The sequence below is a fragment of the Passer domesticus genome, chromosome 9, assembly GCF_036417665.1.
Source record: "Passer domesticus isolate bPasDom1 chromosome 9, bPasDom1.hap1, whole genome shotgun sequence".
NCBI classification, from domain to species: domain Eukaryota; kingdom Metazoa; phylum Chordata; class Aves; order Passeriformes; family Passeridae; genus Passer; species Passer domesticus.
Genome location: NC_087482.1, coordinates 46,077,810 through 46,094,797, shown reverse-complemented (window position 1 = coordinate 46,094,797; position 16,988 = coordinate 46,077,810). Strand labels below are relative to the sequence as shown.

The following is a 16,988-nucleotide window of genomic DNA, read 5'->3' as shown; positions in this document are numbered from 1 at the left end:
GCTGTATTAAATAATCTTTTCACAGGATTGCCTTTTCAAGGCAATCTGCAGTCTGTCTTCAGCCAAGCCGCAGTCACATCTTCCCATCCACGTAATTAGCTTTCAAGAACTTGGCTTTTTGGTGTTTTGTTGGGTTTTTTTTCCCTCTAATGGTACATCACGAGACAAGGCTTTACAAAGCCATTGCATTTCCTTTGGTCTTGGCAATTCCCAGGGAGAACGTAAGCAGTGCCAGCTTCCCTTTTCTGCTCTTAGAGCTGTACTCGTCGTGAGGGAAGAAAGAAGGCCGTGAACCCACTCGGGCACTTTGCAGTTGTTTTTAAACCAGCGCTAGGCGGTGGAAAAAGGAGGCCGCGGCTTTGTGACGGCCCCGCCGCCCCTCAGGCGCGGCCCCGCCCCCGGCGCGCCCTTGGCCCTGATTGGGCGGCGGGGCGGCGGCGGAGGCGCTGATTGGACGGGCCGGGGAGGGCGGGAAGGGCGCCGCTCCCCTCAGCCCCGGCCCGCCCGCCCACAGCAACCTGTGTGATGAATTTTACTCTGAGATTCCTCTCTGGAGCCGTCAGAAAGGAAAAAAAGCTACTTGACACTGAATGAAGACTGAATAAATATGTTTGTACTAATAATTACTACTGAGAGCAAGGTGGCCTTGAGCTTCTTTTGCCCAAATAGGGTGGGATGAGACACATTTTCTGTGCCATAAATAACGAAAAAGCAGGCTAGAAAGAAAGGAATTTTTTTTCAGGCTTTTTATTCAAAAAGCTATTAGTAAATGGTAATGCATAAACTGGATTGTGAACTGCCAAGTTACATTACAGTGTTAATGTAAGACCACACAGTGTCTTATATATGTCATGCTATTAAATACTTAGGTAACTGTAAGATTACATAAATCACCTCAGGATATTTTAAAACTATCAGGGTACAAGACAAAGAATAACAATTCCATTTGGTGACTACAGGAGAACAAGACCTCCAAAGCACTTTTGTGAAACAGAACTGTGCACAAACTACATTTCTCCGTTTAAAACTCGTGTTTCCCATTCAGCTCTGCAGTGTATCCATGTGCATTCCTTTCTGGAGAAGACACGAGGATTTTACCACCAGTGAAAAACAATGAATATTATATTTTCAGTGACATAAAGCATCTCTATAAATCTCCTGCAGAATTAAGTAGTTATTGACCAACCTGAGTATACAATGTTTCTTATGTCAGTACTAATCTTATCTTGGTTTGATTGTGGTAAAATAAAAAAACCCCTTACACTGGTAAATACAAAGAGAGTATCCAAGGCACTTATAATTAAGGAATTGTACCAGCTTTTAGTGTAGAAAATAACTTGAGAAATGTGTAGATAATTCCAGTATACAGGTCTTTAGCTAAAATACTTTTACTTGCTCATAATAATACACACAATGAACTAGGTACTGTACAAAAATAGAAGGCGTGAGGCCTTTGTGTAAAACTACGAATATATACTAGTAAACAATTCCACTGGAAATAATTACATTTTATTTTTGTTCCCTGAACTGCACTGTGAATCGCAGCCATTTCTGCACATCAGGCCCTGTTCCCCGTGCTCAGCAGGCAGCTCACCTGTCTGTAAACTGAGCTACATACTCTGGTAATTCTTTTGGTCCATAATAAACCTGTTTTTCCTATTGCTGCACACAAGTGGAATATGCTAGCAATAATAAAATTTTAATAAAATAAAATATTAATAAATATCATAAAACAAAAGTGATATTTTCTTAAGGGGGCTTTCACTTGCTCATAAATACACCAGCATACAAGTTTCTGTTTTTGTTTTGCATGTGATCCCTAGGCCTGAGACCAAGGCTCCTACTGCTCCTACAACTAAGGGAGACCCACAAGGGTTCCTCTGAGAATGCCTGGTGAGTGTGGAACCATCACAATTAGCTTATATTTGACCCATTGCCAAAATAAATACAACAAATTATGTTTCAAGTGTCCTATAGAAAAATCAAAGCTATTTTAAATTAAAATATTTTCCCTAATCCAGAATATACAACAGTTATAATGTGAAACACAATGAGAAACATTACCATGTGAAGGACACTTTGAGAAAAATAATTCCCAAAAGTACCCCTATGGAGTATTAAACATGGTCCCAGAGCTCCCAGCAGTGAACTGAAGGGTTGGACTGAAGTGGTGTCAGTGTGTCTGTGGAGGGAAGCTCAGAGAGGAAGGCGGCTGAAGTGAATTACCTGCACTGGTCAGGGCAGTCCAAGCCCAGATGAAGCTGTGTCCAGCATTCTGAGCACTGGCACAAAGATCCTGTCTGTGGTAAGGCAGTGGTGTGAGCGTGGGCTAAGGCTGAACGGAGCAGGAGTCACTGGCAAACTCCCCAGGGGCTCTGGGGATTGCTGCCTGCCACAGTGGGAAACAGCTCAGGGACTGCTGCCTGCCACAGTGGGAAACAGCTCAGGGATTGCTGCCTGCCACAGCGGGAAACAGCTCAGGGATTGCTGCCTGCCACAGTGGGAAACAGCTCAGGGACTGCTGCCTGCCACAGCGGGAAACAGCTCAGGGATTGCTGCCTGCCACAGTGGGAAACAGCTCAGGGACTGCTGCCTGCCACAGTGGGAAACAGCTCAGGGACTGCTGCCTGCCACTGGCCAGCTCTGTGACCCCGGGACTGCGGTGCAGTGAGACCAGCAGGTGCCTCCTGAAACACACTGCACATCAACCACAAACTACTGCGGCACTTGTCATTGCCACTCCTTTCCACACTGCAGAAGGCATTCTGTGCACAGAGTGGGACTGTGCTTTAATCTGACACAGAACAGGTATTTTCTGGTGCTTCTCTATGTGGTACTTGTTTCCTTCAGTCAGGGCTAGTGTTCCTGATCGAGATCTAATCACATGTGAAAGGTGCACTTTTACCATCTTTCTAATGAGGAGACAGTCCTTATTTCTTCTTCTGAGCTTGCCACTGCTAATTAATCCATCCAATTTATGATTCAAAAAGTTCAGAACTGTTTAACTTGTCCTCTTCATACAGCAAAATATTTTCCATGAGCTTCTTCTTTTGATCATTTATCTGTATTTTCCAAGATGTCTCTCTGGCTAAGGCTGAAAAACAAAAAAAGCACAAATACTGAGGGAAGAAAAACATCTATTGTCTAAGGAATAGGTGATAATTTTAAATTTAAGAAAAAGCAAGCAACTAACCAAACAACAAAACTGGCTTAGGAAAAAATCTGATAGAAAACTGCTAAATGTTTTGTAGATTTATTAGTAAATTCATAACCAAGGAGAAAGGATTTACTGATAAGTGTTTAAAAGCAGGAAGAAGAAGCTAAGCAGTTCTGGAGAGCAATTTGCCCCTAGTATTGTGAGACGAGGGCACTTTTACCTTGAGGAGCACACGAAGAGTCCAGGTCTGTGTTTCCCTGCGGGCAGGTGCCCTGTGCAGCAGCTGCTGCCTCCAGGGTGCCATCGCCTCGGGCACACGCCAGGCTCCTCTCCTGCAGTCCCTGGGCAGGCTTTCCCTGCTTGTAATCACAGCCTGCCGCGTTTTCTGAACTGGGACACTTGTGGCTAGGTAGCTCCTCTGTGGCTTTTTCTGGAGGATTCCATGTGAAGCTGCTGGACTCATCTGACTCGCAGGGGACCCGTGACATGTAGATGCCATAGGTGTCGGGTGCCAGGGAAGGCACGCAGGGGCTGCTGCTGGCCAGCGCTGCTGCCTGGCTGCTCTCCTCCCTGTTCCCCACTGCAGAAGGCACATCCACGCTCACACTGGCTGTCTCATCATCAGTCTCTTCTGGAGTGTTCATGGAGAACCCAGAAGTGCTGCTTCCACAGATGAAATGCTCTTTTAATTTGTTTTCAGCCATTTCCATCATTTCACGTACCTGTTTTTAACAACCAAATCTATGAATGCATAGTAATTCCTGTACCCCTGCTTACACATATTCTCCTATGTCAACACTCACAAAAATTAGCAAGACATGAAAGTTGTAGCTTTACACCCTGATTACAAGGAGACTTAAATATTTGCCATGTATTTAAAATATTACCTCTGCTATGTTCGAATTCTTCTTTCTCAGGCAAAGGCAGATGGCTGATGCAAAATCAACAGCCACCTCTTCCAGCAAGTGCCCTGCTTTTCTGTCTAGGTATTTGCAGCAGATTTCCTTGGCAGCCAGTTTTTCCAAATTTTTTACTTTGGAGTTTGAGCTTTCTTTTGCTGTCTGAATTTCATCAGCAATCATATCTTTCTGTTCAAATGAAGGAGATGTATTAGTGAAGGCAAAACGAACACAAGCATTTATTTTTGTCTGCATCTCTGAGAATCAGTATTGCTGTGTATTTGTCATTGGCGTTCCTCGATGCCTGATTCACAGACTGAAAACCTTTAACAATCTCTGTTCATGCAACTGACTGAAATGTTTGTTCTCACAGGAGAGAAAAGGGCCAGTGGCTTTCTCTGCATGTGTCCAATGTCAAATTTCCTAAAGCAGGGCAAGCTCTTCCTGGCTTTTGCTCATTTATACAGGAATGAAAAAGAGCCAACACTTTGCAGAGCAGCATTCTTACACAGGCCTTTGTAACACACGTTAAAGAAATCAGGAATGTAGGATCTTTGATTTTCAGAACCCCTCTGAACACTTCTGAGCTGCTTGCAAATAGTGGGAATACTGTTGTTGTCCCCTCCAAGGCTCCAGCCAGACAAGAAGTCAGGAGCACATGCCACAGAAGGAATGCAGGTGAAGGCTGCTTCCTGCAGATGGTTCTAATGCATTCAGTGGGTTTGGCTCTTCTGATTGCTTGTGAAAGTGGCTCATGTAGCTCTCCCCTCAGCTTGGGAAACTGGTGGGGATATCAGTTCCACGCATGAGCACAAGACAAACGCCTGATAAACATGATGATGAGCTTCTGCAGCTCCTGCCTGCCCAGGTTTCCCCGCTCCCTGTGGCTCATCCCACCTCCTCCTGGCACACAGAAAACACACAGCAGCATTTCAGCACAAAGCCTTGTCTCTTAAAGATTTATTTATTTTGCAGTCTCTCCTCATGCCATTCAGGCCAGCACCCATGAGTGGGTATGTGAAATGGGAATATCAACTGTGCTTCTGTTCTAATGGCAGGCAGGCTACTGACCTTAATGGAACCAGGATATGGCTCCTAAACTTCCCTTCTGCAGGGCATGTACAGCAGACAGCAAACATCAAATTGTATTTAAATAAAATTACAATTATTTTTATGACAGCAAGCCCATACATTTGTATTGGCGTTCATTACTGCTGCTTTTTCTTACCAGGTAATTCGGGTTTCTGTCTTCATCCAGTGCCTTAATCCCAGTCAGTATCTCTGCTAAGACCTACAAAGCGTATTTGAAAGATAAAATTATTTGTTCAGAATGAACTATAATTTTTAAAAATAAGTTTTTAACTAAAGAAATATTGAACTTTCAATGCATTCTGGCATTATATTTTTACTTCAGATGGCTTAAAAATGCCAGCTCAGGTCATTTATGAGACTTTAGATCTACCTCCAGAGCCAAGCCCAGATTTTATAGTTCAATAGATATTGCTGAAACAAAGAATAGGAAGAAAGTAAAGCTAAATATAGATAAAAAACCATACTGCACAAAGCAACTTCCTACTTAAATGGAAACACCTGGAGATGGGAGACATCATATACTATAAATTATTTTAGCTGAAATTACAAATGAACAGGCAATGCTTGTAGAACTTCATGTGGTGAGTCTGCAAGAATTTTGAGCATCTAGTTTGTTTTAAGCCCTCAGCAGTAATAGTTTATCTACAATAAAGAACACTTTTGTTTCTCTTGTTTGAAAGATTCACCTCATTTTGCCACAAACTGAGATATATTTGGAGTGTGAACAATTAAAACCAGGATTTCAACAAATGATAGAGCCAGCGACTATAATATGAAATTGCCAGCAAAACAACCATATGAGGTACTTGCTCTTATTCAATTTCTTGTCTAAAAGCATCAAAAAATAAACCAGAGCATGAAAAAAGGCAACATACCACACCACAGCTGAATATATCCACTTTTTCCGTTAACTGCCCATGTCTGATGAAATCTTCTGGCAGGTAAGAAAGTGAAGCTTGTACGACTTTGGTTTTCATCATGGCATATTCTGATTTTTTATCAGAAGAATGCAAGCGCAGCCCAGAATGCCCGAGCTTTGGTGTAAAGTTTTCATCCAACAAGACATTTGAGCTGCAATAACAATAACAAATTTGATCAAATCATTACTTTATCTTGACGTAAAGAATTAGTTTTATATTTTTAAACTTAAGCACTGAAAGTGTCCAGCATTTTGCCTCCTGCATAGGACTGAAAGGATTAAGAATATTAGAAAGCAAGAAGGGGAAAAAACAAGCACCCAAAAATTACTTCAAAATAATTTACTTTCGTCATTTAGGAGAGAGAGACAGGTTAAACAAAAAAGGGTAAAGGCCCTATAGAACAAGGGACAGCAGAATTTACTGCAAATGGATTTCCAAACTGTATAAACTTTAGCCATGATTATTAAAGAAATCCTTAAATTACCAGGTGACCAAGGAAATCAAAGTCCTCACCTCTTGATATTCCCATGAAGAATTCCAAAATTATGCAAATACTCCACTGCTCTGACAACTCCTAAAGAAATCTTAATTCGCATCTCCCAGGTCAGTGGAGCAGAATCATCCTGCAAGGAAAGGAGGAAAAAATTGGTAATTAATGGAATAAAACACTGTAAGACATTGGTAGTTTAGAAAAGCAAAGGCTTAGCTGAGTCCCAGTCAAACTCCAGAAGAGCTGCTGCCTTCCTGGTGTTGCAGCCAAGGCACTGGGCACCTTTTTTCTCTGTCTGTTTCTCAGAAACCAGAGAGATGCAATTGTTTTTCCTGGAATTCCAGGAGAGGACTTGCAATCACAAGCAGGTGGCAGACCCAGATGCTTTCTTACGTGGCACTGCAGCTTGTTTTGCAGGGAGCCGTTGGGCAGGTACGGATATATCAGACAGTGAGATCCAGTTTCCACCGAGAACCCCAGCAGCTGCAGGATGTTTATGTGGCAACACCTGCAGGCACAGATCAGCGTGATTGCAAATGATGTAAGAGCAACGCAGAAAAATACACTCCTGAGCTGGAGCAAGCTCCTAAATTCAAGGGAACTGGAATGGTGTGCTGCAGCTGGAAGCGCAGCCGGAGCACAGCACGGTCCTGGGCAGCAGATGGCAGGAGGCTGACTGAGCAAGAGCCCATCACACTGCACAGGGGTACGGTGGGCACTGTGTCCTCCCCACCCCAAGGCTGCAGAGTGGCTGTGCCAGCTCAGCCAGGAGCAGCAGCAGCCCTGGGCACTGTGCTGCTTGCCCGGGGCTCCCGCAGAGGCAGCACGAGACCGCGTGTCCCCAGCTAGAGCAGTGCCTGGAGCAGACACCCCAGTGTGGATGGAACACCCAGCAGCAGAGCACGAGTGGGACACGCATCACTGCCTCTGAAAGCCAGCCACTCACCGAAAGCAAATCTGCACTTCTGTATGAAAGAACCTCTGGGTGGAATTTGGGCTTGTGCATTCCAGCTGAAAAATGAAAACATGCAAGAATGTCATTAGAAATTACTAGGACTTTGCATTTATACACATCTGGTAGTCTCTAGATGACAAGCTAGTATAGGAAACAGTCAAGTACCACTCATGGCAACATTAAGTCAAAGGCAACAATTAACTGGCAATTAGAACAAAAACTAGTGTAAAGATACCCCCGATCCAATCACCCAGTGCAGGCAGCTATACTGCAGGCTACTCTTATCTATAGAGTTAATGGACCTACTCACATGAGTAAAGTATTCATCCAAGTGTGTTTTCTGAATTTAGGTTTAATTATTTACATCATTTCATTTTTACCTCTCCTCTTGTGCAGTTATTCTGGTTCCCTCCCCACACAACATTAAACAACATCTGCTAATGGGCAAGTCATGCTAATAACACACACTCCTCTAGAAAAAGGTGCAGTACTTGCCTCTTTGAGTCTTTTGATGACAAACACCATGTTGTTCCTCTGACCCTTGTAGACATCTGCAAAGGTACCTTCACAGATTCTGTTCTTGTCACTGAAGCTGTTGGTGGCGTTGGCAATTTCCCTCTGGGTCCACAGGAGACTCCCGCTGGGGAGATCGGCCATCGTCTCCTGCTGAGGAGCAGAAGAGCTGCAAGGCTACACATTTGTAGAAGAAACAAGTTTGTCTCATGATAATTCATATGCTTTTTCCCTCTTTCAGTGTCACATTTTCCTTCCCATGTTTTAAGCAATCCTTGTGATTGCTGAATGAAACTGTGAAAGGTACTATGCAATCACTCCTTAGGGTGTAGGTAACTCCTGTCTTGATGTGTTGGGATGATGTAAAACTTTTGCATAGCAGAAGCGAAATCAGTTACCAATCTGCATTTCCACCTTTCCCAGGAAACAGACTTAGCTTTGTTTAAAAGTCCATTTATTTATGTGAAGTGATGTTAGTCTGATTTACAAAAGATCTTAATCTTTATAGCTGGGTTACATATTAAGAAACAGTTGGATGAGAAGGTGGGGTCCCTCATAATGTAATTATGGTCTGGTAAACTTCATATCTACTTTTGAAGCATCCAGCATCGGTTGCACAATGATTTGTTGCTTCCAGTCTGGTAAGTCCTAATACCAACTATAATTACAGTCTCACTGGAGCTAATCATGCAGCTTTCACAACCTCAATGTGCACACAACGTGAGGAAATAAAGCACTAATTTCTTCTCCAGAAACTCTGAAACTACTGCACTCTGAGTCAGTCTTCCCTCCTGGCTGGTACTCCTGGACCATGTTATCGTGGAAGAGTTTAAAGCCTCAGACAAAATAAACCACAGAAAACAGCCAAGAACAACCATGATGGGACTAAGGTGTGCCCACAGATCTGGGAAACACTTTGGGGACAGGACAGATCTAGTCAGACAGTATGAAAGATGAGAGAACTGTGGGGAGGAAGGAATAGGAGACTTCATGCTGAAATCATCAGGAAGATCAGGAGAATTTTCCCCACTGTGATGGTTAAGCACCTGAACAGGGGCTCAGAGAGGTGATGGAACCTTTATCTTGGGGGATTTCCAGTTGTCAGCCACACAAGGCTTTGAACAACATGACTTAAATTCAATACTAGCCCAGTTTTGAGCAGAAACCACATTTTAAGTATACAATGAAACTAAAAGAGGTCTGTGGTTCTGACTAATCAGTGGTATATACTGTCCTGTCCTGTGATCACACCAGAAATGTAAGTCCTCTGTAACATCTACACGTGAGAGTCCTTCAAACTCAGTTGCTGTTTGTTGGTATGCTATCCCTTCTGAGCTGTGCAGGAAGTAATACTGTAAATTTTTCCTTCACTGGCAAAAAATGTGATGTAACCACAAGCAATCTAACTGAAGCACTAGTACTGTATTCAGTCCAAACCCTTTGTATTGAGCTCAATGTTTTCACTGCAGCAACGTTTTTGTACAAGTAGAGGGATAAACTTTAACAGAAAAAAGAATGTCATAAATGCAATTTTCCTTGTACAGTCAGCGAGCACTAAGGGGATTTACCTTCACACTCGACAGAACAGGAGGATTGGACTGTAGGGAGTTCAAAAGGTCTCTCGGGGGAGGTGGTGGAGCAGGGAGGGAATACAAGGCTCCTTCAGAAACAGCACCTGAAACTGAGATAACAGCATTGAAAACACACCTTAGCTTTGTCATACCACCACCTGTGACTAACTACAAAGGTCTAAGAATTATGAAGATCTGGGGTATTTTTTTTTAACTTTCTGACCAAGGATAATCTGTGACAAACTGTCAAATTGTGAAATTCTGTGTGAAGACAGGGAGCTCTCTTCCTGGTTCGTGTTTGCAGGATGACTGCAGCCCTCTCCAGCCCTGGCTGTGCCTGTGCTGCTGCAGATGCTCCCCCCAGTATGTGCTGGGATTCTCCCTTCCCTCTCCCAGCAGAGGGGCTGCTGAGCTCTGCCCAGCTCTCTGCTGGCCTAGATTTACTGTGCATGAGGAGAGGGGCATGGGGCAGGACGTGCATGCACTGGTGTAGTCTTTGTAAGGAGCCAGGATGGGATCAAGGCGTCCAGAGTCCTGGGAATCATCCTGAGATCCCAGAGGACAGACACAGCCAGCATGTGTCAAGGACAAGGGGGCTAAAGGAGGTTGTGTGCTGAAGTGAGGAACAAACAGGAGACAGCAGTGCTAGGAAAACAGCAAACACTCAGCTGTGCCCATCTGGGAGACCAGTGTCTTCACTGTACCATCCTGACCACAAGCACACAGCAGCCCTGGCTGTGCAGTCATTTCATGGCACAGAAAATTCGGAGTCCAGCACTGAACTTACTGCCTGATGGGACTGCTCCCGGGTGAGAGGAGTCTGGGGATGGCAGCAAACTTAGGGCATTTTCTTTGTCTCTCCTTTTGCCTTCTGTGGGAGGTACAGATATGATCTGTTTGGGTGGCTCTGGCTCTTCTTTCTCAGGCAGGGTGATGCTCGAGGCTGATGTCCCTTCAAGACACAGCAAAGGGAAGGTAAGGATAAGCAGGGAAAATAGAGCCTGACTCTAATCACTGACCAGAAAATAATCCTAATCAGGACATCAGACTTCAAATTAACATCAACATTAAAATGAACATTCAAGCAATTTAGACAGCATTTAAATTGATACTATACCTATGACATTAACTTCTACTGAAAATTAACAGGAACTAATTGCTTCAAATAAATACCAGCAATGACTATTCAAGAGATGCAGTCTCTTACAAGAATAAATTAGCAATAATAATATGTTTATCATTTTCTATATAGCATCCTTCAGGTAATGATCTCAAATCACAAATACCTCCCAGCCTAAGGAAGGCACTGATTCTCTGCAGTTGTCATAGGACTGAGGGGAAGATGGACAGAATTGTGTTGGGTTTAGTCAGTTACATATTTTAGGACTATTTTCAATTGTGTGATTTTAGTGGCATGACTAGGTTCATTCCCAGGAAAAACTTCCATATACAGGACTATTTGTAAGCAAGACTCATACTTTTACTTAGCAAGAGAAAGAAACAAACCAAAGACAATCTAGGGAAAACAAAAAATGGTCAAAGCTCAAAACTTATTGATATATAAGGAAAGTTTAAAGGATGAATCATTGATTCACTACAGCTCTAACAGACCCTGTGCTGTACACAGCTTGGCAAAACCTGAGTCAGGCCTGAAAAAGCAACTTGAAGTCTGATTAAAAGAAGTAAAAGGACACCGTATACAGGAACGTAAAACTATGTACACCAGAGGGGGAATTATTTAGATGAGATTAAGCTACAATTAGGATGGGAAGAAATACAGTACAGAAGTTCAAGATGCTGTGATATATGAGGTTGTCAAAATCTCCAAAGCAGGTGAATCCTTACCTCTTAAAATGCTCTTAAAACTGAGGTTGAAAAGGAGCCTGGAAATGCCCAGTGTGCACTAGGGGTGATATAAGGGCTTTCTACTCCCTGATAACATTTTCCTGGTTGTAGTTTTAAACTTTTATACGGCACCTTTTATCGGAAATACATTTAACATTTTCCTAAAAATCCAAATAAATGTTTGGATTATATAGAAAAAAACATAAGCCCAAGCATTATTACATGGTGGTTCTTATCCTGCTGTTCTAACAGCTTTGGTGATTTTAGAATCAAATGTGGCAGGACTCTGCATCTGAAATTAGACAGCTTTGTTTTCTTTTGCTTGTACAAACAAAGGCCAGGGAGTACCTGGAACAAGCAGGAAGCCCAGTGTTTCTTGTGTAATCTGGGCTACTGGTGTGAACCACGAGCCAGTGAACTTGGCTCAGGAAGCCAAGCCCTGGCACATTCAAGCACTGAGGCTGAAGAACAGCAGGACATGAAGAGAATGGCAGAAATGGCCAGGCTCTCTGTTCTCTTCAATGCCACCTAGGAACTCAGGTCTGAATGAAACCAGGTCTGAAAATTAAAACTCACAACACTCAGGTATTTTTGTTACTGTGTTAGAATGCTATGAAATCCCAAATTTGACAGGGTTTTAAGACTAGCTGTCACACAGTCTGCAGGCCTTTAGTCAAACCTGACAGTCCCTTCATTCTGCAGGGAAGTCCCTGTATTGTGGTTTTTTTCCTCACATGGTTTAACCTAGAAGTCTCAGAACTTAGCATCACTTCCCTTATTCAACCTACTTTTCAGAGTTTTTCATGACTTTTGCAACTTCCTGCATGTCAGACAAACAGGGCAGCACTGCAGCTAAGGAACTGACATAGAAAACATCATTATGGACATTCAGAAGTGGCACAAGAGAGTGCAAAGAACTGTTGAATGCATGTAGAACTCTTTGGGAAGTAATCTGCCAGCCAAAGATCTCCCTTTGTGCTGCGTCTGATTCCTTTAAGCAGGAATTAATTGAATTATGCTGATGTAAGGACCACTTAGTCTTCTGAAGTGCCTAACAAAACAAGCAACATATCCTCTGTATCTGCCCAAGAGGGATCACCTGGGTAAGCATGTTCAGACACAGAGAAAAGCTCAAAAAAAAAAAAAGTAACTGAGAGCAGCATAAGGGAAAGCAGGCAATGCCCTGTTGTACCTAAGCCAGGTGCAAATTGTGCAAGCGAAGGCCATCCTGACACACCACAGGAGCAGAGCAGACCCACAGAGGGGTGGTGATGGTTTTGTCTGTGCTGGGTATGTGTTTCAGGGCCAGGAAGCTGCTCCTGGACCAGAAGCAATCCTGGCAGGGGCTGCAACATGCTGTCTCTCAGGCTGTGATCCAGTGGCACAGGGACCCTTTGTGCAGCCTCTGTGCTCTGAAATCCTGCCTGATGTATAAAAGCACCAGCCCTGGCTTGGCCACAGCCCATCTTCCTGGCACTTCTTGAAGGGTCCAAGACAGCACCACAAAGATGGGGTGATGAGCTGCAGGGACAGTGAGTCCACCTGTGCCACCTCTTCCCTCACCACCCATTTTACTAGAGTGAGCGGAGAATCACAATCAGAGAGACATTTCGGAATTTGACACAGGATGTGACTTCTACCAAAAAGCTTCTTGAGCTAGCAAGGCAGATGTCCTAGGAGGGGCCCGGGTGCTGTGAGGAGCAGCACAGAGCCACGGGAGGAAGGGGCAGCTACTCACAGTCCAGGATGACCTGAGCTGCTCGGTAAAGCTGCAGCCCCTGCAGCAGGTCCAGGAGCTGCTGCACTGTCGCCAGCCTCACTCCCCACCACCACATCAGCTCCCTCGTGATGCTGATCCCTGTCTTCTCCATGCACTTGATTTTCCGTAGCTCTGTTTGATCAGTGATCACATAGGAGGCTGGTGGGAGAGAATGGATATCTCTGTTTAAATATTAGAAAAAACAGGCAAGGGCAAGCAGGGCAGGCTAAGGTGTGAAACACTGTTTACTTTTGCATTTGTGTATCTTTAAAAGGAAGGAGCACAATAAATTACCTACGTGGACATGAAGAAATTTCTGTTCCTAAAGTAAGATACCCCTTTTGCTCCTTCAACTATTCTGGAAAAATTTTTGTTCTATCAGAGACACTTGAAAAGAAGACCCACTCATACTTTTCAGCATATTTTCCCTGTAATCTTTATCATCAGTACTTTGTACCAAAGCAAGGTGAGACTAAATTCCTGGGGTGATTCTCCAAAACAGGTGGCAGCAGTCAGTGGAGTGGCTGCACTCCCACTTGCATTCCTAAATCCCTGTGCTGTGGTGAGCCAAACAATACCTGAATCACCTGGGTGTTAGCTACACTCTGATAAAGCCATCGGGGAAATGCAGCTATTTTTGGATCCTGTGCCACAGCTGACCCTACACAACGTGTCCCAGTTCCTGACCCCGCTGCATTCTTCCAGCCCACTTACCCGTACAGAACCCCCCTCCCCTCACCAGTGCTCCACCCCACACACCCCAGCAGCCCCAGAGCCGGAGTCTCGGGGGCTGTGCCTGAAGGAAAAAGGCTGGGGTGTTCTTGGAGACAAAGATTCCTGAGTCCTCACCACGGCTGGCTTTGCAGGGACATCAGAAATACAGCTTTATGCATCTGAAGGTAGTGGAGATGAATCCTCCCCTAACCAGGACCTTTAACTGGGGTAAGAACTTATTCAGCAGACAGTTAGGGAAGTCATGTCAAATAAAGGAAGGCAGGTACTAAGAAAAGATTCAGGTTAGAATTCTTTGCACGGGGATAGAGAAAAAAGAGTAAATAACTTGGGGACTGTATTTTCTGTACTTAGTGACTGTACACAGCCAGGACCGAGAAAAACAGGGGCACAAAGCATGGGGGAATATACATGAGGAGAAGGAGGAAATAAAAAACCAGAACACCTGAGCAGATGTGAGGGACGTTGTGGAAACAGTAGCGAGAAGTGGCAGGAGATACAGTGCGAATGGAGAGGGAAGTGCGAGAGACTGCGGAGAGCGAGGAGAAGGAGCCTGGCTGCCCAGGAAAAGCCACGGAGCCGCAGCAGCCCGGCATTCCACCTGTGTTCGGAAAGCAAAAGCAGCCTGGTGCCGGGAATCCCCTGTTCGCAGGGAGCAGGGAAGCGCGGGGACAGCGCCATGTCCCTCACCGAACCGCATCCAGTCGTAGTCGCTCAGGCAGTCCATCTTCTGGCAGAAGTCCTCCAGCACCCAGGCGGGCATGCTGTGGATGTAGAGCGCCGGGGCCGAGCCCGCTCGGGGCGGCAGCGCCATGGCCGCGCCGTGCCTGCCCGGACAGCGGGAGAACCGGCCACGGGCAGCGCGCCGGGCTCTGCGGCTTGCCCCGGAGCCTGCTGTGCCCGGGGCTGCCTGCAGCCGGCTCCTGTGTGCCCGGGGGGCTCCTGCCGCCTGCTCCTGTGTGCCCGGGGGGCTCCTGTGCTGCTCCTGTGCCCGGGGGGTTCCTGTGCTGCTCCTGTGCCCGGGGGGCTCCTGCCGCCTGCTCCTGTGCCCCGGGGGGCTCCTGTGCTGCTCCTGTGCTGCTCCTGTGCCCGGGGGGTTCCTGTGCTGCTCCTGTGCCCGGGGGTTCCTGTGCTGCTCCTGTGCTGCTCCTGTGCCCGGCGCTGCCGCCGCCGCCCCAGCCCGGCTCGAGCAGCACCGCAGCACGGGCAGCGCGCCCCGGCCGGCCCGAGCGCCGCTTCCTGCTCCGGCTGACGTCAGGCCCGGCCCCGCGCAAACCCGACTTTCCTTTCCATGACTGGATCGGGCTCCAGCCCCGCTGCCGAGCCGCGAGCTCCAGCTGCCGGAAGCGCAGCGGTTGTCCCGGACAGCGGCGTGCGGGCAGGAACGGCCCGGCGGAGCAGCGCGGAGCCGCCGGGCCGCGCCCGCGGGAGGCTCCGGCCGGGGCTCGGGTCACGGCAGCTCCGGGAACCCGCTTACTGCGGGAACGGCAGGACGTGCCGGCACTGAGAGCTAGAAACACCAGAAACTGTCACAGGGCCAGGCCTTGCTTGTCAAGCGTTAGGTTTAAAATACGTTCTTAAAGTCAGCAATTTTCTCTCTCTCTCTCTTTTTTTTTTTTTTTTTTTTTGTTAAACCTGATTTTGATGAAAACGTATAATTAATCAATTTTCCAGCGTAAATATTACTAATTACTAATATTACTATTACTAATATTACTTTGGCAAAAAGGAGACCCTTCGTGCCATATTACTGCTGCTAGAGACTGCCAGCAGATACGTAAGTGTAACCATCCATCTTCTGGTCTTCTTGTTCGTATTCAGCCCTAGGTCTAAATTTGTATGAATTGAAAAGAAGTGCTGTAAGTTTTGACAGCTTTTAATTCACCGTTTCTTTGTACTCTGCATATATGTTACAGTACAGCCAACTCCTGTTTTCAGTATCAAACTTTCAAACTTTTGCAGTTTTCTACACTTCTGGCCTCAGAAATCATGAACTTCTTAGCTCTGCTGTGACAATGCAAAACTGAAAAATGCAATATCCTTGTAGCTATAAGACGAAAGAACAGACAAAAATAAACACAACTATCAAAAGTGTATTTAAAATACAAAAATTCAAAGACTGCCTTGGGATAAGCTGTTTTATCCATAGTACCAGTTCAACAATAATAGTTGCATGTATGGGGTTTTCCCCTCCCTTTCCCCTGCTTACTGTCCCTCTGACACACACCAAAATGCTTTCAGGATTGGAACATCTCTGGAAGTGATGTAAGATGAGACTGAAATTGTGTTGCAAAGAACTACATAAAAGTAGGAAGAAAATACTTCTTCCCCTTCGGTACTGGAAAACCTTGCAAAACCATCTGAACTATTTGCCTTGGCTGGAAACACGGGGAAAGACCACATCCAGCCGCAGTACGGCTTCAGTTCTGCCCCGAACGTCACAAGTCATGCAGGCTCTCACTGGGGAACTGAAATCCTGAACAGAGACTGGGGCAATCCTGTGCATTCCTGCTCTCAGGGCTTCCCTTTCCGCCGTGCTGTGGGCAGGGCTCTGCAGGACGCTGCAGTGCCAGCAGCATTTATCCCCGGGGTTTGTCCTGTCCTGCACAGCAGGGTCAGTGCCAGCAGCATTTATCCCCGGGGTTTGTCCTGTCCTCCTGCACAGCAGGGTCAGTGCCAGCAGCATTTATCCCCAGGTTTGTCCCATCCTCCTGCACAGCAGGGTCAGTGCCAGCAGCATTTATCCCTGGGGTTTGTCCTGTCCTCCTGCACAGCAGGGTCAGTGCCAGCAGCATTTATCCCCGGGGTTTATCCCATGCTGCACAGCAGGGTCAGTGCCAGCAGCATTTATCCCCGGGGTTTGTCCCGTCCTGCACAGCAGGGTCAGTGCCAGCAGTTTTTATCCCTGGGGTTTGTCCTGTCCTGCACAGCAGGGTTGTGGCACACCCGCTCCCTGGGCTGGCCCTGCTGGCTCTCACTGCTCTCCTGGGATGGCCAAGGAGGCCGTGCTGGGCTGACTGAAACCACCCAGGCTGCTGCAGCTGCCACAAGAAAA

The 16,988-nt window shown here is 45.9% G+C and overlaps 1 protein-coding gene across 3 annotated transcripts; it reads right to left on the bottom strand.

Moving 5' to 3' along the window:
* Nucleotides 1-903: 903 nt before the first annotated feature.
* Nucleotides 904-14,887, bottom strand: IRAK2 (interleukin 1 receptor associated kinase 2). 3 transcript variants are annotated; one of them, XM_064433173.1, is made up of 13 exons: nucleotides 14,624-14,887; nucleotides 13,181-13,360; nucleotides 10,385-10,549; nucleotides 9,595-9,707; nucleotides 8,009-8,203; nucleotides 7,505-7,569; nucleotides 6,952-7,066; nucleotides 6,582-6,691; nucleotides 6,024-6,219; nucleotides 5,285-5,347; nucleotides 4,045-4,245; nucleotides 3,378-3,879; nucleotides 904-3,094 (listed from the first exon to the last, which is right to left on the bottom strand). In XM_064433173.1, the coding sequence occupies exons 1-13, from the start codon at nucleotides 14,745-14,747 to the stop codon at nucleotides 2,976-2,978; spliced, it is 2,148 nt and encodes a 715-aa protein (XP_064289243.1). In that variant the 5' UTR covers nucleotides 14,748-14,887; the 3' UTR covers nucleotides 904-2,975. The 3 variants fall into 3 exon arrangements, with proteins under 3 accessions (XP_064289243.1, XP_064289241.1, XP_064289244.1); XM_064433171.1 differs by lacking the exon at nucleotides 14,624-14,887 and adding an exon at nucleotides 14,379-14,613; XM_064433174.1 differs by lacking the exon at nucleotides 14,624-14,887 and adding an exon at nucleotides 14,379-14,613 and having other exon boundaries at nucleotides 8,009-8,176.
* Nucleotides 14,888-16,988: the final 2,101 nt, after the last annotated feature.

What these genes read in the sequence shown, in the direction of transcription:
- IRAK2 (XM_064433171.1), bottom strand. Translation starts at nt 14,529, where the DNA reads ATGCCGGGCTGCTGCGGCTCCGTGGCTTTTCCTGGGCAGCCAGGCTCC. An exon ending in CGTCCCTCACATCTGCTCAG is followed by an intron (nt 13,361 to 14,378) that starts GTGTTCTGGTTT and finishes CTCTCCCACCAG; the next exon opens with CCTCCTATGTGATCACTGAT. An exon ending in ATATATTCAGCTGTGGTGTG is followed by an intron (nt 5,348 to 6,023) that starts GTATGTTGCCTT and finishes TACGCTTTGTAG; the next exon opens with GTCTTAGCAGAGATACTGAC.